This window comes from Hippoglossus hippoglossus, chromosome 17 (assembly GCF_009819705.1).
Source record: "Hippoglossus hippoglossus isolate fHipHip1 chromosome 17, fHipHip1.pri, whole genome shotgun sequence".
NCBI lineage: Eukaryota > Metazoa > Chordata > Actinopteri > Pleuronectiformes > Pleuronectidae > Hippoglossus > Hippoglossus hippoglossus.
The window spans coordinates 1487505-1513737 of NC_047167.1; the positions used below are offsets into that span (position 1 = coordinate 1487505).

The following is a 26233-nucleotide window of genomic DNA, read 5'->3' on the forward strand; positions in this document are numbered from 1 at the left end:
GTGTTAATAAGAATGGTTTTGTCAGTATAATTAAAATGGCCTATCAGTATTAAGGTAATTCAGACATAATTATTTAAAAGGATTTCCAACACGTCTACAGATATGTTATTATCTTATCCTTTGTTCCCCCTCCAGTGGTTTTTTGGAGTATCACATACTGCTATTGTCTCCTCACACAGTTTTCTTACCGGCCAAAGTGTCGGCATCTCATCTAATTATCTATGAGAACAACAACCAGTCAATCTGTCCGTCCGTCTGTCTGTGTTGGCTGTCATTCCCGTTACAGAACATCAAGCCAGACTCCCCACAACACCCACCCACTGCCCAACGTACACCGTCGATTGGGTAACTTGCAGCACTGTTGCACGTGTGCCGATGTGGCTGAAGGTGTTTCATTTGGTTGAATTGAGGGGACGAAGCACCGAGGGACCCCCTGGTTGGTGGTGGTGGGGTTGCCAAATGGAACAGATGGGCAGAAGTAGATTCCTGCCAGAAGAGACTAATTATCAGGATTTCGTTTCCAAAACAAACATATTGCAGTCAAATCACATACTGCAATCATCGCTGCATTGTTCCGTGTGTACTATATTAGTGACAATGGCTCGGATCAATTAACTTGTGGTGGAAGAGATGGGATCAGTTCCTGAGGCATTATTTGGGAGTTGTTGCACTTTTTTAACGCTCTGCTTTTGTCACCGATCCTACAATTATAAATGATGTAGACAAAAAAAACATTGCCAATATTGAAAGGTGTAAACTTGTTTTTGCTGAAAATGTTCTTTCTGCCATCATATACAATGACTTGGAGTTTTCTGCTTATCTGTGATTGATCTGCTACTTTTGTCCTGTGTATACATTAGGAGCTGTCAGACTTTTACTGCTGTCATAGCCTACAAAAATGAGCCTCATGCAAGAACATTTTGGTATTTTTATGTCATGCCTCTCTTACGTTACATTTGAATACTGATTTAAAACCGGTTTATTTGGAGCTGTGAATCTGTGATCATTAGCATAAAACAACGCTGAATAGGCCAACACACACCTTCAAAAATACAGTGGACAGGTGCTCAGGAGAAAAAGCACATGCAGGAGAGAGAAGAGGAATCCCGCACACTGTCCTGTACTTTCCCCCAAAAAATTAAGTGTACACTGTCATGTAGACAGGATCGAAATGTTGTAGACTTGATAAAGTTTTTTTGCAAGTACAGGACAGTATGCGGGATTCTTCTTCTCTCACCTGCATGATCATTAGCATATCACTGCCTACAAGTTGCCATATAAGGCTAGCTACTCTGGAGCCGCAATTACTTCAAATGAACAGTGTCTGTCGTCAGAGAGGGGACCAAAAACACTTCTATCTGCCAATGACATTTAAACAGATCATCTCTGTGCTGTGACAGGAGCATAAATAGCTAATAGTTTCGCATTAAGTTCGAAACTATAAAATGTCTGAGTGAGTTAAAGTGAGAAAAATGTATTCTGCTAGGCTCTGAGTCTGCTGTCCACCCATGTCAAGTCGGCATACGACTTATCTGATCATCTTGACAAAATTATCTGAACACGCAGTAGTTTTGTGCTAAAACGTAGTGGCCAGGAGTTAGCTTTACACTGGGTAGCAGCGTAGAAGGGTCCTGAGTTGGTGAGTGACTCACAATTGAATATGTCTGTGGAGGTGGGGGGACTGGGAGAACACCTTCACCTGTACCAGCGCAGGTGAGAGCTGTTAGCTGATCGATCCTCAGGTTTAAAAGGCAGCGGCTGAGCTGCCTCAGGGACAGATAAAAGGACAGTCACGAAGATGCACTCGTGAGACCGTGAGAGACGCTGAGCTGTAAAGCTAGTCGCCAGCAGAAATTGCTGGCCCTTTATGTTTAGAGTTTGTGAGTTTGTTTTTGGAGTTAATAAAAGATGCTGCAACACAATAATCACAATAATCATGTGTGATTCGATCGTCGTTGTTGAGAATGTGCAATTAAAAATTCTTGCTGATTTTAGGTAGTTATGTGTGTACCAACTAATACCAACTAATAACTAATACCTGTCATTTCATGATTAACATTAATATATCAACTAGTTGGTCTCACAAAAGTTTTGTTTTAAGCTTCTTGTTCAAATAATGAAGGTCATGAATCAAAAACATTAAGTCTGCAAGCTTAATTTATTGATATGATGCAGAACCCATGACAATGGCACTGTGCACAGACACAAAAGCTTTCCTCTCCCTGAAGTGTTTTTGGTACCACTGGGACACATAATTACACTGTACAATGGCAATAAAGGAATTGAATGGAATGGACGCAAATTATTTGAATGAAGAGATCTAAATGAAAGTTTGATTATTGGCATCAGCTTGTTTTTTTTACTTGATGTAATTGAATTCCCAGCATGCATTGTTTGAGAATTAATCAATTTTAAGTATTCAAAACTCATAAAACGAACTTTATGTTTCCATTTGTAACATAGGCTTTACTTGAGGAGAGTTTTTGACTTTAGAACTTTAACTATAAAACATTTTATCTTTCTGTGCAGCATTTGCAAGTCAGAATTCTAGTTTTAAATCTTCTTTTTTCTTTGGTCCATCGAGTAATGAAAAGATTTTGAGATTGCATATTAAGATTAAATTTCCAAAATGAATGCAAGTGATTCACTTTTGGGTCATTCAGGCTTTCTTAAAAGCCTTGAATTTAATTGAAGCGGAAATTAGCTCAGATTCATGTGTGAAGGAGCTGTATCTTAAGCCGTTTTCAGACATGACCTCCCGCCTTTCACACATGTACAACACAGTGGGAGATTTTCTGCACAGACGCGTTCACAACAGCAACAAATCCTCCGCATTATTCAGGCGAGAGGTGGAGCAGCCGGGTGCAGCAGACAGAGGCAGGAATTGACATATTAATAACTCTGCTGCGTGGATCACGTGATTTTGTTCACAGCCCCTCGACACTGGTGTCAGCTCTTCTCACCACAAACTCTCTTGACATTTTTGCCGGTGTCTTCTACATGTGTCTCACCGCTTTTTCACTGGGAGATATTTGTTTTCTTTTTGTTTTTTCATTTTTGCGTGTGTCACGTGTTAAGCCCAATTCATGCTTCTGCGTCGAAGCTACGGCGTAGGTACGCACGTAGCCTACGCACAGACCGAGCATTCATAGTTGTGCGTAGGTGTGTGTGAGTCCAGCCGCCATTACACCGCTGAAACGCTAGTGGTGGTAGAGTTTCTATGCTGGTGTTGAATGTCCTCCGGTTTATGGTCCAATTATTTACAAATTCTCTGCTGAGTGTTACTAAGCTGATCATGATGGAGTTGGAGTTGGAGCTGATAGATGTTACACAGCAATCACTTTTTCTTAAAGAACTGCAATGAAGAAAAGAATGACGTCGTCCATGTTTGTTCTTCAACTCAATTCAAAAATGGAGGCAAGTCTGCCGGAAATGCGATGCTACCAAGCGGACCAATCCCAGCTCTTGCCTTCTGCTTCTCCTCAATGAATAGTTAAACCCCCACCCGGTTGCTGTGAATCCAGCAGGGCATGTGCTGTGTTCACACATCGACTTCTCCTGGATTTTATCTTTATCCGTCTGGCCTCCTAGTATAAAGTCCGTAGAAACTGCAGAGCGCCTCACTAGGACATTTGTGGTCACACATGCACCTTCTCCTGGGAAAATACGTGGATGTCTGAATGCAGCTATAGTATCACTCTCTCTCTCCTTTTTAATTCCTTTTGGAGTGTTTTCTCCATCCTATTGTCAACTGCACATGTAATTTCTCTCTACCTCTCCTTTCTCTATCTCTGTTCCCTTTTCTTTCCTCAATACACTGTATTTCTCTCTTTTCCTTTGTCCTTCATCCTAATAGTCTCTCTCCCCCTTTCTTCCCCCTTCCTCCACCCTGATCCACTTAGCTGGCTGCTTGTTATTCAAACCTTTGCTTTGCCCACACACACACACACACACACACACACACACACACACACACACACACACACACACACACACACACACACACACACACACACACACACACAGACACACAGACACACACACACACACACACACACACACACACACACACACACACATATAGAGAAGGCAGCCAGGGAGGGAGAGAGAGACAGGCCATGAAGTCAGAGAGGGGATCATTTGGTCCGGTCAAGTTATCTTACTGTAAGGTTTGACATGCACACTGTTATTTTTGTCTTGTACAATAGTTGCACTGATTGACCAAAAAAAACCAACAACACTTTTATACATAAAAGCCCCAACATCTAGACCATAGGTGCTCTCTCCTGTCTCAGAATGAAGCTAAAGTGTGGCCCACTGAATCTTGACTCATTTATCAAATGGGAAATAAATGTAAATAAAGCTATAGTCCAAACAGAATGATGGCGGTTCCACCTGCATCATCATGCCTGTATTAAGACCTACATTATGTAGGTATTACAAAGAAAATATTTACACACTACCTCAGCTGCTAAAAAAATGCCTCCTAGACAAGATGACAGAATATTAAACAGGCACACATCACACTAGGGCTCAAACAATACATCATCCATTGCACATGTCAAAATTGGATGAGAAAAGCCTTTAAAACACAATAGTGTCGTAACACATTTTATGTGTTTTATGTAGGGTGAATTTGGGTAATCTGGGACATTGCGTAATGTGGGACACATGAGTTTGTGGTCAGACAGCTTTAGTTACTCTGCAGTGTAAACTATAGTGGTCAGTGTTTTCTTATGGTAGGATATCAGAACAACTTTTATCTGAAAGGTGACATAAGATCATGTTGAAAAGCTTTTAAAATATATTTGGATCTCAAAAAATCAAGCCATGGATAAATTAAACCATGCTCAATAGCTAATCAACAGGGCTCACCTGATCACATGCTGACAAACTGCTTATAATGAGTAAACCAGTGCAGGTTGTACTTGCCATGGTCTACCCAAAAAACTGGGACCATACATTTTCACTGGGGCCACTTTTTAAGTCGAGAGTATTTGGTGTGTCTTATCCAGATGACACTATCTGTACAGAGTTGTGCTGTGCTGTTGAATTTGTTTAATTAATGTACAATAAACTAATTCACCTTCCTATTTCAGAAAATGATTAATAAGCCAACAACAAATTGTGTGTGTGTGTGTGTGTGTGTGTGTGTGTCTGTGTGTCTGTGTGTCTGTGTGTGTGTCTGTGTGTCTGTGTGTTCCTGTACTTACATCTTTGTGAGGACCATTTTAAGCACAGACCCTACAGAGTGAGGACTTTTTTAGAATGGGGGACATTTTGATCTGTCCTTACTTTTTGGGTTAGAATTAGGTTTAAGTTAGGGTAAGGGTTAGGGTTGGGTTAGGCATTTAGTTTGGATGGTTAAGGTTAGGGTAAGGGGCTAGTGAATGTATTATGTCGATGAGTGTCCTCACTGAGATAGAAGTACAACGTGTGTGTGTGTTGAGTCGATTGCGACAGTGTTTTGGCTCTCTGTTGACTCTGTAAACCTACACCTCATTTGCATATTACCCCAGCAGCTGGCAAATGGATAGGGCAGTTACACCTGTCTGTCCACCTGTGTGTGTGTGTACCCACCTGTTCAAACGTTCTTGTGTGAGTTGTTTGTCAGGACGGTGATTATGTCCCCAGGTCACCATTGTTACTTGAATATGTTTTATGGACCCAAATATTTTGTTTTCCTCTTGTCGGTTCTGAGGTTTGACTTGTAAAGGTTATAGCAGCTGATATAACTGTTTTCAGATTTAAGCTAATACGAGTGCCACAAATCAATAGGTGTTCTGATCCTTTGCCACACCATGTTAAATTCATTTTGCTAATACTAATCAAATTCAACTACTGTTATGCCATGCTTTATATTGAACATATATACTTCACAAAGCCCTAGTGCTGCAAATGGTAAAAAGTATCACTGGAGAAAAGTACAGTGGTCTGCCCATATACAGTATCAGTAACAACAGTACAAACACTTGCAGGTAAAGAATGCAATCCACCATCCAATACAGTTCTCTCTCTGAATAATGACATATCCGTGATTGTAGTGGTTCAGCTAAAAACGGAGGTTCAGACAATCCTAAATGAAACTGGTCCAAGAACCAGGCATGATTTAGTGGAAAGTATGAACAAGTCAACAATGATTAATGTAGTTGCTACTTGAGACTGACTTTACTCAGAAGTGTACAGTGAAGTGAACATCATCTGTCATGACTGTATCAAACATGCTGTATGTAAGCATGTGTCAAATAACAATATACACAATGTAAATACCAAGAAAAGCAAAGATCCAAAAGCTGAAAGTTGACCATCAGGAAAGTGTCATTTTAGTTACATGACATTATGTCAGGTCAGATTAGGAGAGAAGGATGGCCACAACAGAAATTGAGCAAATCAGTTGTTACATTACATTTGTCTCTCACTTAACACCAAACATTACTTCACAGGGATTTTAATAAGTGTGGAGACCCTGTAATCTGAGTGATATGTTATTCAATTGTGTGTCATCCCATGTGAACAAGGTACTGTGAGGTTCTCTCTGTGAGTCCAGCTGGAATTAGTTTAGGCTGTAAGATATCCATCCAATCTGTCAGCGTTTTATTACCCTGATTGAGGGCAGTCATTTATGAATTACTTATGGCCCCCACACTTCTACTGTAGTAACGATAGGAAATGCAACACAGGAATACCACACAATGAAGCAACAGTGGATTGTGACATCTGAGATAATAAATACTGTAAGCCGTCATTTGACTAAAAGGCTTTAGAAAGTATACAGAGCCCTTCATTATTTGTTTTGTAGATTTTAACTATTGTCCATCAATTATTCATTAAAAATATTTAGAGTCTCTACTGGCTCTACAAACAGTGGTCATTGTGAGTCTGTTCATAACCTTTAACCACCAGCAGGTTTTTGGACAACCACTCTATTGATTGGTGTCTGAGGGAGATGGACACACACACACACACACACAAACACACACACACACACACACACACACACACACACACACACACACACACACACACACACACACACACACACACGGGTGACTGGCAGCGGTCCGTTATCTCCATCTCCACTTATTGTCTCCTTGCTGACTGTTCTGTGTTTGCCGTGTTTTATAGTTTATTGACATTGTTGCTTTTTGTTCCCTCCAGCTGGACGGGGACACCATGTTCCTGGGTATGCCAGAAGCAGGCCTTGACTTCGCCTCCACCAATCAGGTTAGTGTTTACGTGTGTGTGTGTGTGTGTGTGTGTGTGTGTGTGTGTGTGTGTGTGTGTGTGTGTGTGTGTCAGGGACAGTGTGCGAAATTAAGTTGTTTCACTGGCATTTCATTGCTTGTAATTGCATTGAGCTGTTTTCTAAATGGAATAAAAGTTTGTGTTTCCACTGTAACATTAGATGTTCCACATCTTGCAAACACATCAGTTTTCAAGGTAAAGCACAACATTCATTTTGTTTCTGCAATGCTTTATATTGAGCTAAATTACAGAGCTTTTATTTATTTTTTATCTGTGAACTTGGGTCTGAAGATTGTGTCGATGGCTTAACAGACCTCTGAAATAGCCGACATGCAATAAATGAAAAAATAACAGCCGTTAAGCTAATCACTCAAATATATATATAGAAGCTACACAAGTGAACACTAATAAATTGAATTCAGTTTCCTTTTACGAAAATGTGGACTGTAAAATCTTTGCAGATTGCAGATCAACCAGTTAGGATGAAAATAAAGTTTTCTAACTTCATTTGGTACCAAAGACTTATAAAAAGCTCTGCACTCAACGTCCAGCTCACTGTAATTGTAATGGATAAAAGATCTAATTTCCATATAAGATTTTTGTTGATGCTAACTTTAAAATCATTAGATCGTGGCCCACTGTCTCTTTGAACTGACCTTCTTGCTATTTCAATCTTCACAGTTATTTCCAGTTGCATCAAACAAACTTTTCCTCCCATCCTTTCCCACTAATCAATACCACTTACTGCACTTACAACAACAGGCACATTAAGCATTATAATGATTTTCTATCTCCAGACCTTCTCTTCTCTTCATCCAAAATAAAGAGCCGCTGTAATGTTGTGTACAATATACAGGAGTTGCTCATTAAAGGCAATTGTGACATTGACAGTAGTTTCTCTATTTAGTATGTTTGCATATTAAGGTTTGTCTTTTATGTTGGTTATGAAGAAGTCACTTTAAGCCCTCAAAAACTGTGATTGACGTTTTCCACAATTTTTTGACATGGCATGAACAACAATATTCATTGGGGGTTAGGGTCACAAAAATTTACAAAATACTGCACAGTAATTAATGGTCAGATTTATTGTGTTGATTAATAAATGAATATGTAGGTGTAGGGTATTGTATGTACAGCTGTCCTGTTACATTGCCTCAGTGTGATGAACAACATATATAAGATCAGCTGTTATTGGATTAGTTAATAGCCGTAGAACTGCACAATGCAGTGAACACACAGTTTTACCTATATATGTGGATAGAACTGTATTTAGTGTTTAGTTTCCAGAGGCCAAATGAAATCTCTTGAGAGTAAGATGTGTGTTTGTTAGTACAGAATTACCTCACTGCCAAGCAAAGCCAATATTAATAAGAAACAGCACAAGAGATACATTATTCATGGAGTACAATATAGAGAATATTGTGCGGCATTGGAATCTCTGGTTTGATGTTTTATTCATAGTGTTGTGCCATACGAAGATGGGGGTGGGGGTGTTGTGTGGAATAAGAATTTAGGGTTTTATTATTAGTATCTTTGCTTCTATAAAGTCTGAGGTGGTTGTGATGAATGGGAACAGTTTGAATCCAGTCTGACCCTTGTCCTTGTCATTTCTTGTGTCGCTAATGGAGCAGCAGTTACAGTGTTAAAGCTGAAACTGGGAGGCTATTGTCTGAAAGGGAGGTGAAGTATTACTTTGAAAAGTTGAATGGGTCAGTCGAATAATAACTGTACCTTAATAAATGTGCAGAATGACGGAAAACATCAACACACTTTTCCAAGCCTAAAAGAGTATTTATACTCAACAAAACATAACCCACTCACACTACATGTGTGTGGGTGCAAATAAAGAGGGTGTTCGTCCCTTCTCTAATGCATGACGATGATTAGAGACCTATTACTTTGTAGAGCTGCTTTCAGACATGCACTGAACTCTGGATAATCTCTTCTGGGGGCTGCATGTGAGAACTCAATTATCCGAATCATTTTCTGGAGACATTCTCCGGAGTTCTCCCATCAGCCCCCTAGTTGAAACTCCAGAAAATGTCAGAGTGAGCCATGTGAGAAAACAGTAGATTGTCTGAGTGAGTGGGCATGTTGATGACGTTTCTAACACATGACGGACACAAAACTGAAAAAAAATAAAGAAAACAATTAGAGATGTCAATTTGGAAAGACAATGACATTGGAAAGATTTTGACTATAATGGCCGAGGGCGGTGTGATGTGCTGTATACAAAAACGTGCTCTCCGCAGTGGAATTTATACATGATGTTCTATCCCTGCCTGCTGCGGCACCCGCCCGCCCGCCCGCCTGTACACTCTAGAGATTTCTGTCTTGTGAATGCATTTGAGCAGAGAATCTCCTGCTGCGTTCTTCATATGTGAAAGGTAAACTGTGGACAGAGTCTGGACCACTTGTACGTTAAGTCTTTACCTATAATCTCATGCTCACACACATTCATTTGATACATATTCTCGTGGTTTTGTTAAGACTTCATTCATGCATATGAGTTGCTGGTGGGACTGGCACTGACAGATATCTGAGAGTAATATTTGATTCTTTTGTTAAACCAGACCTCCATATAAAAAAGCTTGTCCAACCATGTTTTTATCAGCTACAGAATATCACCAGAATCATTTCTGTCCTTCACTGATCTGGAGAAGGTTATTCAAGCATTTATCTCATCATGACTCGACTACTACAATGTCCTGTACACATCTCTCCTAAAAATCTCTGGTTTCCTTGCAACTTATACTAAATACTGCAGCTGGTCTCTGAAATAATTTGAGAAAAATGTTGCTACGTTGATTTTAGCTTCCCTACAGCGGCTAACTATATATATATTTTTAAATACTGGTTTGCCACCTCCTTATATGTAGAACTTCTCTCCGTCCTCGGTCAGAACTTTGTTATCTATCCGTAAGTCTGAGTTAAAAACCAAAGGTTTGACATTTTGAGCCTCCAGACTTTGAAAGGCTCTGGCCCAAGGAGTCAGGCTGATTTGATACCTGAGTTCAAATCACTGCTCAAAACATACATTTACAAAGCTGCTTTTGATTCTTGATTCCAAAGCTTTTATCCCTGGTTTTTACTTTCTTTTTTGTCTTTGTTTTTCTCTATTTTATAGTTTTTACATATATTTAAACAAATGATGCCTGGCCATGTCATCACATATGTGCTTTTTGCTTTATTGAGGATGTGATTCAAGAATACTTTAAAGGTGCACTAGGTCAGAGTGTGGTAAAATCTTCTAATGTAACTAGTTACTACAAGTAGGACTAGTGGAGCTAGGTTAATAGTGATGCCAGCTGGTCTAATGAACAGAGGCTGTCTATCTACTCAAGCCAGCTTTGGCAGTTCAGCCTAAGGAGATGCAAAGCAGGTATGAGGCTGGACCAAGCTGCTAATTATGTGCACTTTGCTTGACAGTGTGAGTTGGAATGAAAAGCAACTAAAAGGTACATTAGGTTAGTTTAAAGGTACTGTCACGGTGGGGAATAGTATCGAAGACACACTGTCGTGCATATTGTGCATAAGTCCAAATGTAATTTTGCTGGTTAGAGATGCTCAATGGCAAGTTTAACTGTTTTTTGTATTGATGACTGTGTGTGTGTGTGAGCAAACACTTGTGGATAATCTTTGTCACTCTTTGTCTCTCTCTCTCTCTCTCTCTCTCTCTCTCTCTCTCTCTCTCTCTCTCTCTCTCTCTCTCTCTATCTCTCTCTCTCTATCTCTCTGTTCTTTTCTTCACACCCCTCTTCATGACCTTTTTATTTGACCTCTGACTTTTCCTGACCTATGGGCCTGTTTGAACCTTTGTTTGTCTCTCTGATTCCTTGCACAGTTTCGTGTGCCACAGCCCCCTCAGCCTCTCTGCAAGGTGTCGCCAACAAACCAACCCACACAGCACTGGAGGAGGGACACACACATGCCTGACTCACACCGTCTGCCATGGGTAAAATACACAGACACCTCAGACACACACACACAGACAGCTCTTTCAGGTGGTTTTAAAATGGTAAAACTCTCAGAGTTTCACGAACACACAGCTTTGACCTACAGATGTAGACATTCATGCTTGCCATCTACAGGCAAGGGGATCCTGTGAATTTTACACTGCCACCATGCTGGCAAAGAGTGTTGCAGCAAAAGCTTTTTTCTTCTACCAGCTGTTTACACTGCTGTTACATTGTTGGATTAAAAATGGACAGATTAAGAGAAAAAACAGGTCAAAATTGAAAGAGCAGAATTAGAGACACCGTGTTTTTAATTCTGAACATTGTTCTTTCTTATCAAAGCATTGCAAATACAATTCCCACAATGCAACATAAAGGTAGAGTTGGTAATTTGTTTCTTAAACACTTTTTTATCTTATTTGTTCACGTATGAACATTGTATGCGAATTAAGTAAAAAAAGCCTGAGTCTGTGGCCCTTGCAGGGCTGTAATAAACACGACCAATCATTTTATATGGACTGAATGAAATGATTGGGTGGATACCTCTAAATGACCTGCCAGAGGTTAGTGAGCCAGTCACAGAAAAATCGGCTTCTAGCAGTTGTCAGGCAGTGCACATTTATATGGGCGTAGCTTCGATGAGAGGGCTGATGGGAGGGGGTGGGATGTATCAGTAGCATTTTTTTCAAAGTATTGCCTGCTCTTGCTAGCTTTTCCATGCAGGTTCACTAACCTTAGCTTAAAATGCCAACTTTTCAGTAGAAAATCAGTTGTGTTAGCGCAATACAGAGGTGCACTGAATTGAACACACTAAAAATTAGTTTTTCCACGTATGCAGTCCCCAACTCCTGCAAAATCTGGACTTCCTCTTTAACACTGCACTGTCATGCATCTTTGAAGAGGAAGGAATGATGTCTGAAGTAGAGTTTTTACTGTAATTTGGATTAAAAAACTCTAAAGTTTTGGGTGCACTAATGATATTTAAATTTTAGTAACAGCCAAAACAGAAATAAAAGACACAGGAAAAGACAAACACTCATCGCCTGCAGCAATGACTTGGTCTAAGCAGAACAAGCTCAAGCCTAAATGATTAGTTGACATATGAACTGCTGGATCACCAAAATATCAGTTCATCTCTTTTAAATGCTGGTACAAGGCATTACAATGCACATATGCCTCATTCAAATCTGAGCCATTTGTTGTTCTTTATTCGTAACTTTGCACTTGACAGATACTGCCCTATTTACTCTTGTTACTTCAAGCATTCAAGTGCTCTCTCACCCAAATTGGATCTTCAGTGGTTGAGCTGATTAGGGACCATAGACAAATTACAGCAGCTCAGTGGGCCTTGTGTTTGAATGCATAGAAATTATTTTAATGTTATCTAAACTTAGATTTTATTTAAACTTAAGCTGCTGTCCAAGACAGACCATAGATGTATTAATAAATCTTATCAGTGAGTGGCTGTTTTCACAGACTCCCAAAACTATGTATGCATCTTGGAGATTTGGTTGCATTACACTTTTTCAAAAAATGGGTAGAACGTGCCTATCTACCTTTTGTCTGTCTGAGTTCATGTCTGACAGACATTGTCACAAAATTGTCATGAACGTGAAGTTGTGAGAAGCGTGTTTATCTTGTTAACACAACATGTGTGAGAGAGCTTGATGCTGACTGCATTAGTTTTTCGATAAGCTCCCAGTTCTTAGGGAATGGACCATTGTACTGACAAGAATGGGAGAGCGGACAGAGAGGGAGAGAGAAGGGAGTAATATATGCAGAAGTTGAATAAATTATGGAGAGAGTATAGGGGAGGGAGAGAGAGCGAGAGAAAACAGGCAGGCAGTGTGATTTATGCAGAGCTCTGTGCTTCAACAGGACACGGTGTCAGAGAGTAGGACCATGAAACACTGTCTGGCCTGAAACACACAGGGTAGTGAGTATGAAGTTGAGCAAACGACTAGATGTCCAGGCTGAAAAACACATGCAGTTAGAGAAAATGGTCAAATACAAGAGAACCCACTTTTTGTGACTCTACAAAAGAACTGGATTTCTAGATTCTTGATTGCAGAGCAAGGAGAGAGAACTTTGTGTGTGACTAACAAGGAAAAAACAAACAAACGGCTTCTTTTACACCTGAGTTTTTATGATATATGATACAGTGCTATTGTGATATTCAGTGAATATCCCCTACCACTGCCCCCGTCAACTAGACAAACACAAAATATCAAAGTATTATATATTTATATCATTGACCTTATGTACCTGCACTGGATTAATTTCAGCTAAGTGTGATGTTTCTCATGTTTCTATCCTGTCTCTCCTGACAATTTGGTCACCTCCTCACACACGAAGCAGAGGAGAGACGGGTTGACAACTCCTTAAATTAATTCTCCTTACATTAATTCAAATCCCCCTGAAGCCAAAGATGGACAAACACTGGTGCGGACGCTAGTCCTGGCTAGAGCACACGCAGCTTTCCTGCAATTATAATGAAGTCATTGTTTTTTTCTGAATTTGCGATTAAAGTTACTACTAATTGTGTCTGATCTCAATTAACCACTGGCCCAGGTAACTGAAGAAGAGAACTTCAGAGTATCTGTGAGAGCTACGACTTCACTAGCATCTGCAGGATGCACAATAATTGTTTTGTTACCCTGATAATGACAGTGGGTATCCAATTAATATAGCGCTATATTAATTCTACTTGTGGATGAGGACAGCAGGGAAAGTGGTACGTTCCTTAAATTAGAGGCGAAAGTTATACGTCCCAGTGGGTGTTAACTGTTGATCCACTTAACTGTAATTAAAGGGGAGAGCTACCAATCTCACATGTCAAAGTCAATTTACTAGTCACAAAGATTATAAAAGATGTAATTGAGCTGCATTATGTGAATTGCTGGATTCAAGGATTTTGGAGCTTCACCCACACTAGGAACTATGTCAGGTTATCTCTTTGTCTATGTTGCACCAATTTACCGTCCTATTTTTTGGAATAACAATTTAGAATCACTGGACTATCCCTGTAATATGTAACAACTTTTCTATGAGTATGAACGTCTAAAGGATGCTTATTATTATATATTGTATACTGTGTTTTATCATCCAAGTTTTTTTCCTCCTGTTTAAGTAACATTTGCTTAAAACTGAAGTGCAGTTGTTGGATTACGTTTTGCCACAGAATAATTCACATATGATGCTTTAGTGAGTGTTTGCAGCAGCAGCAGCAGCAGCAGCAGGACAGTGTCTGTGGGATAGACTGAAAATAAACCACAGTGTAGGTGTATAAAGATGAACTGATACGAGTTCGAAAACCAAGAGTCATAGATGTGACTACATGGATACACAATCAGTCACAACATTCCTGCACTGAAAGATATGTCAAAAGTGCAATTTCCCTATGGGATTAATATCTGTCCATATGCCATGGTGCCTGAAAAGATTGCATTCGCAGTCTTCGAGGAGACAGGGGTCTCGTAAAATATGTGAGTCAAACCTTGTGTGCGGTTACTTATGCCATGTGATGTTAACATTACAGGGATATATGCACCCACATGGCTCTATTGAAAATACACAAATTCACTTGTGTCAATTTGGTTTGTGTATGGTTGTATAATTTCTTGTTTCAGAACATGGAGTGTGTATTGAGATATATATTGAAATGTCTAAAGCTGGGCATACACTGTACAATGTTAGAAATGTTGTTGTTAAATTCCAACTCATACTGTTTGAGTAAATCATCTGCGATGTGAAGCCGAAGCTCACAATTTATGTGCTCAGGCTGTATGGTCCAATCATCAGCCACGATCCGACTGCTCACACTGTACACAATGCCTGTGTGGAAAGCTACTGAGCCCTTGACATTTGGGGGAAAAAATTACTACGTGGCCATGAAATTATAATGCATGGGAACTAGAGAATAGGTTGTGCACCATGCTAAGTCCAGTTAAATGTCCAGAGCGTGACTCTGCACATTCGGGATGCTGGTGACAGGTTGCGCCTGGCTCATCTGGAAACAGGAAGAGATTGTAGTTGGTGTGTTAACGTTGGGATAACTAGACATAGTTTTATACCTTTATCCTTCCCTTTAAGTAGGTTTATCCTATGAAATTAAGTATTTATTAGGAACGGGAGATAGTAAACAGATTTACCTTGTGACGCCCCCCCCCCCCCCCCCTGAATGACACTATACTGCGGTGCGCACTCTCCTTAAAGGGAAGGATAAGGGAAGTTTAAAACAATGGTTGGTTAATTCCCGCCACTGACACAATGAGTACATACATTTTAATCTCTCAATTTCTCTTTGTTTACAGATACGCCAGGCGCATGCCGTCACCAGTTTTCCAAATGCTCACAGTCATGCTCTCTGCACACTGGACACTTAACTGTGCTTTGCACGGTGCGCCGTGGCGCACACGGACAGGGCCCTATGTTTTTATTGACTAGTAATTGCAAATGTTTCCACAAACATTTCGATTGTTGGCCGGGAGCAATAAATCTCAGCTCGCTCCCCCGTGTACACTACACAGCAAATGACGCACAACGAAGCTGAATATAGTGGTTGAAAAAATGGGCTTAAATCGTGCAGTGTACACCCAACCTAATAGGGGCTAATACACACTCCTACTACACTTTGTGTATAATAGTATATGTATTAATAATTGTATTTTGTTTATTTATTGCAACTGTGTGGCTCATTGATGAGGTTTTATTATAGATTATTGGTTGAAGACTTTAAAGACAACCAAATGTTCACACACCAAATATAGTCTAAAAAATGTGTTTTGTATCTGTCTTATTCCAGAAATCTGTCTCTGTCATGAAGAAATCATATCTCGAAAACCATGCATCTTATCGGCTTCACACTTAGCATGTGTGTTGTTAAGCACTCATGGAAGTGCAGTGTTGAATTTGGTGCAATCTATTCAAAATTACTAAACTGACGACTAGTGGCAGCAGTGGTTGGGACTCATTGTTGTTGATCACAACTACAGCAACGACAATTGATTGTCTAGTTTGGGGTTGTGCGTACTGAGTTGAGCTTCAATGAACTTTGAAGCAGCAGTTACAGCTTCAGGGTTCTGCAGACTGAGTCCTGCTGCAGGTCTTTATTTGCTCTGGCTCTATTACTGCAGGTCACTTTCACAGTTTCAGAAAGAAATGTGCAACCAGCATTAGTGTGGGCCAAACAAACAGGCCCTTCCAAACAGGCAGGTTTAGAACAGCAACTCAGGCTGTACTGTTTCTTGGTGACATTTTTGGTGACAGTGATACGATGATGACCCACAAAATTACAGATCAATTGAAGGAGGGAGAAATCCTGAATTACTTTTAAAGAGGTGCTCAGATTCTATCTCTGACTTTGTTTTTGTAGTGGGGAGATGAAAAGTTGAGATGATGTTTTATCATTTTCTACATCTCCTATTGCACATTACTGTTTCCTACATTTCACTTTAAAAATAACTCAAATCACGATTTACTACAGTGGCCGCTCATTACATTGAGAGCATATACATCATACAACACAAGTCATGCAACCCATAACGCAACACTGCGTCAGGGTTTGAGACAGATCAGAAAAGAGAGAGAGAGAGAGAGAGAGAGAGAGAGAGAGAGAGAGAGAGAGAGAGAGAGAGAGAGAGAGAGAGAGAGAGAGAATGGAGGAGTGAGCGAGATAAAAGAGAAAGTGATGATGAGATCATAGGAGTGAGCAAGCAAAAGAGAGGTGGAGGAAGAAGGCTGGAGAGAAATGAAGAGCAAAGGAGTGTGGCTAGCCAAGCAGAAAAGGCTGTCATTCTCTATAAAAGATCTCCTCTGTCAGATTAGTATGAGAGGGCTTCTCCAACACTGCCTCTCTCTTCGCCCTCGGGTCTCTCACTTTTCTCTTGCATGATTCTCTCACTCCATTTCCCTCTTCATGTCTTCCTCTCATTTGTCTTTGCTTTCAGAACAATTCATTATCATATACAGGACTGCTCCTGGTTTTCTTTTTGCATGTCAGATTAGCACCGTTGTGTTTTAACACACAAAGAGCCCCCTCTGCATATTCTCTCAAGCAAATGGGACTTGTACATATAAACTACCGCGTTGTACTGCTGCTGAATGACTGAGACTTTGTTCATGAGGCTTTCTTTCAGGCTGTGAGTATCATTAGGGATAATTAGTCTGTGATAGGAGCTCAGGCTGAGGAAGAATGACTACATGACTCAACACAGAGATGTTTAGGAATTTAACATTCCAAAAATAATGGTGATAAGCAGGTTTTACATTTCTTCCATCTATTATCTCTGAAACTAATGTTTCATGTAGTAGTGGGCGACATTCCCAAACAATCATACCGCAATCGTATTATCATACAATCACAATTCATGACTTGAATCACTCTGTGCAGGTTTTCAAAATGGTCACCTGCATCAGCATCTAAAATCCCACGTTGTCCACATCTTTGAACAGCACTGTCCTTAGTTAGATAGAATGTGACCGCCTTATGTTACATCCATGCTACTACATTTTATTTTGAAAATGCATCGACTCTGCTATGGATACAACCGCTATCCACACTACTATGTAGTTTTAGAGCTGCTAAAATGGAGACCCTGTTTTAGTTTGAAAACTCTGAGGCTGCTTTTCAGTGCGGACAGGCATAAATGCAGACGTTTGGAAACAATGACGTTGACCCTCACCACAGCTTGCTTTTCGGGTCTTTTCCTTCATGACATAGCCTTCGCTGATTAGTCAGGCTCCTATCACATGACCCCTTCCAGAAGCAAACAACTGGCATTAGTCTCGGCTACCAGTGTAGAATGCAACATGGATAAAGTTCAACTCTGCATTTTACAGTGCTGTCCCTGCTCTTACTTTTCGCCATTGCTGCCTCTCTTGTGTGGCCTAGCTTTTTCTGCAACCAACAACCAAATGCTACCTGGGTACTAAAATCTCCCCAATGGCTTCCAGTACAACACAGAATCAACTTAAAAATCCTGTTTGTAGTTTTCAAAGCACTTAATGGTTTAGCTCCACAGTACATTTCTGACTTGCTTACTGGATAGAACCCGGTCAGGCCTCTCAGATCAGTCACAAAGATTTGTCTGGAACAAGCTGCCTGCTGACCTGAGGTCCGTCACAACAGTGTCAACTTTCAAAAGCAAACTTATAACATTTCTGTTCCTTCAGGCCTTTCATGCCATTTTCTGTATCTAGTCTGTCCATATGTGATGCATGTTTCCTGTTCAGCTGCTGTTTAATTGTATCATTTGAGTGCTATGATTTATGTCTAATTGTGTGGTGCATTTGATGTATGCTTTATTTTATCATATTCTTGTATTACATTTCATTTTCATTGTATTAGTTATTATAGTATACACCTTTACATCTGTTTCTATATATTTGTTTGTTCTTTTTGAGTTTCTTCGAATGAAATGTGCTATATAAATATAATTGCCATTGCCATTGTGTACACCGGCACATGAATGCCCAGTGTACGTGAGTGGTACCTGACACTGAAGTGAACTTAAGCTGACCAACTACATTCTCTAAAAATCCAACTGGAATTGTGCTGATACTCAAAAGATTTATTACAGGATGGATTATTGCTGTATGTCTTGCACAAACATACTTTGACTTTACTTATTGGGAGGAAAATGTAGGATCTCTGGGAGTGTAAATGTTGCAGTTGTGGCTCATGGATATCGTCAAGATCGTACAACATTTTTTTCCCCATGAGCCTTTGTTCTCCAAAAGGTCATTCTTGTTGATTCACAACACAGTAACAGGATGTAAAAAGAATGCATTGTATGCGTCTTTAATTGTGTCTTTCTGTTTTTCCAGTCATACTCAGTTGGTGGTTTGGGTGATGAGGACTTCAACATCCCTCCTATCACCCCCCAGAACCTGCCAGACCACATGATGCCCCCCCACATCTCACACAATTCCCCCTCTGGACCATACCACTCTCTGGAGCCTCCGTCCAGCTCCGCTCCACACCACCTCTACCAGCTGCAGGGCATGGACCTGCCTGGCATGTCCGGTGGCCAAGATGGAGCTGCTATGTTGAACCAAGATGGCGGCACGTTCAGCCCAGACAGCGGCCCGATGACCAGCACACTATCTGTGGTAAGTAGTCAAAAAACAAATCACATACATACTACGTGAAAATTAATGGAAATGTATTTTTAGCAACATGACATGTAAAGTGGCAGTGACGTGTAAATGACGTTAGCGAATGTGACCTTTAGTCTCCTAAATCAAAGGTTACAGATGCTTACAGGCACTGCAAATCATTCAGCTTTTTCATTAGTATTCACTGATGAGACATTTTTACTCTGAAATGAAAGAGAGCTATGTACATTAAACTACCCATATTGTATATTTTATGAATTATAAAAATGCTCAGCTTGGAATAATAATAAGTTTGACCAATGAAGTTATGTTTTCATCTGTTTGTTTGTGTGTTCGTTTAGCAGGATTATGTAAAATCTAAACTATAATTTCGTTATTGGGTGCGGCTTACCCCAGGAATAACGAATTAAATGTTAGAGTGGATCCAAGATTATTGTTTTTTCTTTAAAATGACAAGATTGGGCCCTTCTAGTTTGTATCTGATATGGTTTTTCCAGACTTATTTTTTAAATCTTGAATTTACATCTGCTCCCTTTCCTTCATTGAAAATCCCCTATATGTGCAAGTGTTTTATTTCAAAAACTGAACTGCTGCCTCCTACTTCAGCTGTGATTGGCTTCCACAGTAGTTGTGATTTCACAACTCCTACTCATACATACTTGTGTCATTTGAGGTGAGCACAGAGAAATGTTTCCACTTTCAGCAGAGGAATATGAAATTAGTCTTATAGTGTCAAACAAATGTGTACATCATTCTACACAGTGACAGTCATACATTACAATTAAGTAACATAACATAAAAGTAAACAATTGAGTGGAAGGAGACTTTAAAAGAACGATCAAAAGTAAAGTTGTCTTGTCCTTGTTTTTTTTCAGACTCAAGCAGACTCTTGTATATGGTCACACACGGACCATGTCAGTTTATCAGCTTCAGATTTTAGTAAACAGTGCCAGCCTTTCTCAACCTAGTGATAGGAATTAATATATAATTCATGGATTTTGATGATAAAATCAGACATGTAGAGGGTATTAATATTTATATGTGTGTGCAATTTGGTGCAAATCCAAATAAATATCTGGATCTAGTAAATTTGAATGTGGTTTCATAAGGGGATGTTGAGCCTCAGAGGAGGTCTGCGCTGAACCATTCCAGTTTTTTATAATATACTTTCAAAACATTTTACATTTACCACATCATTCATGTCGATCCTGTGAATGATGTCTAAATGAGAGTTCTCTGTGACTTTGGCTTGGGTCAATGATCTCCATTTATGTTCTCTAAAGTTAAACATCAGAGGCCAGTGCAGTTTGAATTGTACAGAACCTTTCAAATGCAGAGCTTCTTTACAGTTTTATAACAACATTTAAAAATACAATAAATAAAAATGGGTTCCTAGTGCCTGGGCAAAGCTCCTGCTGTGGAAACAGTGTTTATGTTGTAGAAGTGCAAGATATTTTTAGAAAGGTTTGGATATTTTTGTCATGGTAAAAACCACTCAAATACCTGACACTGAAGCTGACCAAATACATGCTTTAAAAATCTCACTTAAACTGTGTGCTGATACAAGATGGACTATTTCTATATGTCTTGCACAAAAATACTTTGACTTTTAATTATTGGGATAAAATTAAGGATCTTGGTGAGCCTTGAGATTTGAACCGACATCCAGCAGATATATTTTAACTATACTCTTTCATATTTTATTCAGTTCAACTATGTGAAATCGGATATTGCCCGGGGCAGTGTTATTTGAAAGCCAATCATGGCAGCTGGTTGATTTGACATTTGCCTCATATTTTAAGTTCTCATTTCACAGTAAAGTGAAAGTCTTGCTTTTAGCTGTGACATTTAGAACATCTAACTGTGTCATACAGTAAAAAAAAGACCTGAGACTTACATTTACTTCAACTGTCACATAAACTGGGTTTCAGAAGGTGTATGTGTCAGTGTCTGTAATAAAGACCAGTTTATTATCAATTAAACCTTTTCCCCTCCCACAGTTTCATCTGTCAGTCTGTCTGTTGTCTCGGTCTTCATATTAAAGCTGCCTGTTATAATAAGTGTCAGTATGAAACCTCATGATGGCCTCGAATTAGAATTACACTAGAATAACACTGCACACTGCTTTTAATAACTTTCTTATTCATTTGATTGTGACTAACCTGTCTGTTATGTGTGTAACATTGGAAATAATGATTTTTGTATCGGGAAGAGAAGGTCCTTTTTTCCATCTTTGTCTGTCTATGCCCTGCCTCTCTCTCTCGCTCTCTCTCTCTCTCGCTCTCTCTCTCTAGCTCGCTTTTATATTCTCATACTAACATACATTTAGTGCCAGTCCATGAATTATGGTTGCCTAGCAACCATGCCTGGCTCAGTCTAAACAGGGTGGATGGGGTGTGTGCATGTGTGTACGTGCGTGTGTGTTCCGAGAGGAGGCAACTACTCAGTAGCAGTTATTGTTGACATCCAGGGTTGGAAATAGAGAACTGAAAAATTGCTCTCAAGTAAAATACTGTTGCTTAAAAGAAATTTTGCTCAAGGAGAATTTACTCAAATGAAAAGACAAAGTTCATCAGTAATCATGTAATCTGAGTAAACACTACTGAGTTCCAATTTAAAAGAAGCTTCCCTTCTTTAAAGGTTAGGAATCTCATATGCTGGAATTATGCTAAATCACAAAACTGTCAAATGAAAGAACATCCTTGGCTACGAATATATACACACACCATGCTAGCCAATAAATTCTGGTGAGGCACTTTGAAGCCTGTGCATAAAACTGACAATTGATAATTGATAATTACAAGTGTAGGAATTCCAAAGCAGGTATCCAAAGACATTATGTAGTGATATATAGCCACTTATATAGAATATCTGCCACTTATATAGAAATAAGTAGCAGAAAAGGCCAAGATGTATAAACAACATAAACTCCACAGCGGCTGCAGCTGACAAACACAGACAAAGGGCTACGTTGCCGGGCAACGCGGTGGTTAATGATGCTCTCCTCTGTACAGTGACTTACACCGATCAGTCAGTTGTTACACTCACCTGTCTGAGCATCAGTCTTCTCCATTGCAAAGTCCTCCACAACTTCACTGCTCGTTCTGACACCAGTACCGATCCTTCTCACACAGTCAAGCATAACTTCATTTGAATTGTTTTTAATGTAATACTTTTAACTGTAAAGGTAGCAAAGTAAAATACTCAAAAGAAAAGTACTAATAGTACTGATTTCATAAAAAACTTATTAACATCATCAGCATCATCTTAATGGAAAGACATAAAAACACTAGGAGCTCTGGTTTTGCAATGCAATTTAAGACTATTTATTCTCATTTACTGAGGAAATTGAGCACCAGGTATAGATTTTTTAAAAAAAATGTTATGTTTGAACATAAATAATTTATTTATTCAGTTTAAAATTACAGGGACAATGCTCATTAATAAACATTTTGTTAGAACGTGCATCCACTGGGTCGTATATATTGTGTGATTAAATAAGCTGTTTCTTGAGCACAAGGATCTATTGTAATAATTAGAATCCTTCATTTTCATTTTCCTTCACTCTTCTCTGGCCGGCTCTCTACAGTATATTCAATCGTTCTGCAACTCAACTTGATTATCCCTGGGGAAATCCCTGCAGATAGGTAATAAATAAGAAATAAGTAATAAATGTATTTTTTCTACGCCATAGAGGAGACACTAGAATTTATGTGTGTGTGGTGAGTGTGGGGGTGGGGTCATTATGTTGGGTTCAACATCACGATTACTGACTGCATCAGTGATGGATGGCCCAACCCTAATATTAACCCTATATATAGTAAGGAGAAACAACAATGTTTCATAGCTTGCCATTGTTTGCATGTTTTGGTAATTCAGACCAAAGATTCATAGTTTTGTTTTCAATCATATGTCTTTGTGCAACAATAATAGTAAATACAATTAAACATTTTCAAGTTCTGATTTTCCTAAAAGCAAAAAACGATTTTGTTTGATTTTGTTGGGATTTTGTTGGGATTTTGTTGCTCTACTTTACATTTTGAAATACCATCATTAATGACACCTATGTGAAGATGTGCCCCTGGTTTATGATTAATCAAAATTTCCCTCCCTCATGACATGAGTCAGTCATTACTCACCCTTCAGGGGTTCCCCCTCTCTTACTCCCTTCATTCTTCAACAGAAATGATTTTGTGAACGCCAGAAGGAAAATTAGGTTTCTACTTTTCCCGTTGTTAAATTTCCAAATGTGTGGTTCAACAGTGTTTAAGTTAGGTGCTCTACGTTGTGTTTTGTGACCTTGTGACAACTTATTCTTATTAATTGCCAGTGATGCTACCACACAAAACCACTCAAATTAGAGCTTAAATACAGTAGCTCCTTCCCGTTCTTTAAATTTCTTCTCTTGTGTTTAAAATGTTAGTAAAGTAACTATTTTAATTTTTAAGTTTCAATCTGTCATCCTTAGCCTTGAAGATTAATTCCTATAATACAGTCATAATAAAAGAACAATAATATGATAATATATAGTACTTTTTAGTCATTAAATCCAGACTTGCGAAAAATGTTTCTGAAAACGAAATGTTTTCCATTAAGAGGTTTGATTAGTTCTTTTAAATCCATGCATTGTTTTATTTAACATGTGTGGTTTAATTTTGATAATGATTTGGGCTCTTCATGGGGCTGTGTGACCTCTTATTCCAGTCAACTGCCAGTGATGTTACCATGCAAACCATTCAAATCAGAGGTATAATACAGAACCTCCATCCCCTCCCATATATTTCCTCTCTTTTCAGTTTTGTAAATATTCAATCTCTCATCCTGATCCTCGCAGTTTAATAGTCATAATACAAATAAAACAATAATTTGTAATCATTAAACCCAACCTGCCCAAACATATTTCCAACAACCAAATAAACCAGTAAAAAATGTTGATTGCTTCATTTAAATCCATGTATTTTATTTATTTATCAATGCATCATTAATATCTCAGCTTGTACGTGAGATCAGAGTGAAAAGCTTTCGAGAGCATATGACAGTGGAATATTTTAACTGTTCACTACGATGACGTTTATCGAAGTCCTACCCCAACCAGTACCAAACCGCAGCCGATATTTTTCAGCACGTCTTTCTGGTACGCACATCAATGTGAAACCTGTTCCAAAGTTAGAGAAATGTCACTGTGCATTCCGTCTAAATACCGCAGCTGTATTCAGAGCCTGCTGCCAGTAACCTGGCTATGCTTTCCCAAGAGGGGCAGTGCGTAGAAGACCACATCCGTTATTATTCAATGCTTACTAAGAGGAAACTCTCAATACACGCCATCAACCGAGTTCCATCTTCATATTTTGCTATAATACGTGTCAAAGTTCCCATGCTGCAGGTCTTAGCAGTGATAACTTTTGTTTTCCTGAGAAATGAACAGAATACCACTGATGACTAACTCATCAGTTGTTCACATTTTGGCAATGTCAGTTGACTAAGCTACACCACACAATGGTTGACAGTTGGAGCACAAAGGAAAAATATGCCACGAAATAATATTCAATCCATTTGTCCAGAACTGCTTAAGACTGCTGTGTTGTAGTTTACCTCATGGCTCTGGAGCTACAGTTTTTACTAAGATGTATTTTGATGTGACATTTAAATATCAACATTAATGAAAAAAATGTAAGATGACCTTTATTTATTCAAGATTGCCTCCATTGTCTATTTGGGGGACATATATTTTAAAGGAAATATTATGCATTCTTCCAGGTTTTCTCTTGGTTTCTGGGGGTATTGTGTGCTGTGCTGTGCTGGCGCACGTGTGTGTGGGTGGGGGGTTAATAAACATGTCATCTTCAAATGTAAGAGGACCACCACTTTTTTAAATTGTCTCATATTTAAGCCGATATGTTATAATTTTCTTTTCATTTATTTATCGTATTGTACAAAAAATAAGTCTTATATGATGTCTCCTCACTTTAAATCTCGAAGCAAACAGCTCTCTGACAAATTATTGAGGATCTGTGTACAAGGTAATACACTTGTGCTTTTATCTGTCCAATCTGCATCTGTGGACATCATAACATTTGCTCCCGATCAAGTTTTGTAGCCGCTTCTGTGGAGTGTAGCAAATGGAGTTTAAAATCTATATTGATGTATTTACAGACGAGTTGGAATTGACGTTTTAAATGACTCCTGATCCCATCTTCTGTCTGACCTGTATTGCCGGTTGCCATGGTTACTATCAGACTTCATTATTAGTGAATCCTGGACGGCTGCACACTGTACAAATCCTATCAGGCAAAGGCAGAGCCTGTCTCAAAGCCTAAGTAGGTCTGTTACATGAACATGTTATGTCGCTCAGATACTGTTTCAGCACACCTTCTGTTCACTCCATCATGGAATATTAGATACAAACCTTATATAAAAGAAAAAATATGACCTGACTCAGTGATGTTTTAAGCAGAATTAAATTGCTTTTTGACTATTTAGGACAAGCATATGCCTAAACACTGTATTTTTTATTTGTTGTTTTTCTAGTCACCTGATGGATTCCAGCAACTCCTATTGAAAATGCACAGGCTTTTTAGCTGATAAATGCTTCACTATGTTCACCAGCTAGAAGCCTTATAACGTTGTAGTGAATGTGTTAGCAAACAGTTTTCTGTTCACACTAGCAGACACAGAGCAGCATTGTAGTATTCAGTTTGATCCATGTTTCAATATCGACTTGTCTTTAAAAGCCTTCATTAATTTGTCAGGCCCCCATCATATGACCCCTTTCCGGAAGAAAACAACCGGATTAACTTCAGCCACCAGTGTAGAACACAACATGGATGATAAATTACAAGTGTTGTTGACCCTGTTGTGCAGTTAAACTCTGCATTTTGCAATGATACAACTCCTTACATGCGTATCAGTGTATA

At 39.1% G+C, this 26233-nt stretch overlaps 1 protein-coding gene across 1 annotated transcript in view; it reads left to right on the top strand.

The window, feature by feature from the left end:
* Window positions 1-26233, top strand: part of tox (thymocyte selection-associated high mobility group box) — a 46223-nt gene that overhangs the window by 7894 nt on the left and 12096 nt on the right. The window contains exons 2-4 of the mRNA XM_034612713.1: window positions 7159-7224; window positions 11090-11200; window positions 19029-19313. Of these exons, the coding sequence (XP_034468604.1) occupies window positions 7159-7224; window positions 11090-11200; window positions 19029-19313 (462 nt within the window). The remainder of the gene's footprint in view (window positions 1-7158; window positions 7225-11089; window positions 11201-19028; window positions 19314-26233) is intronic.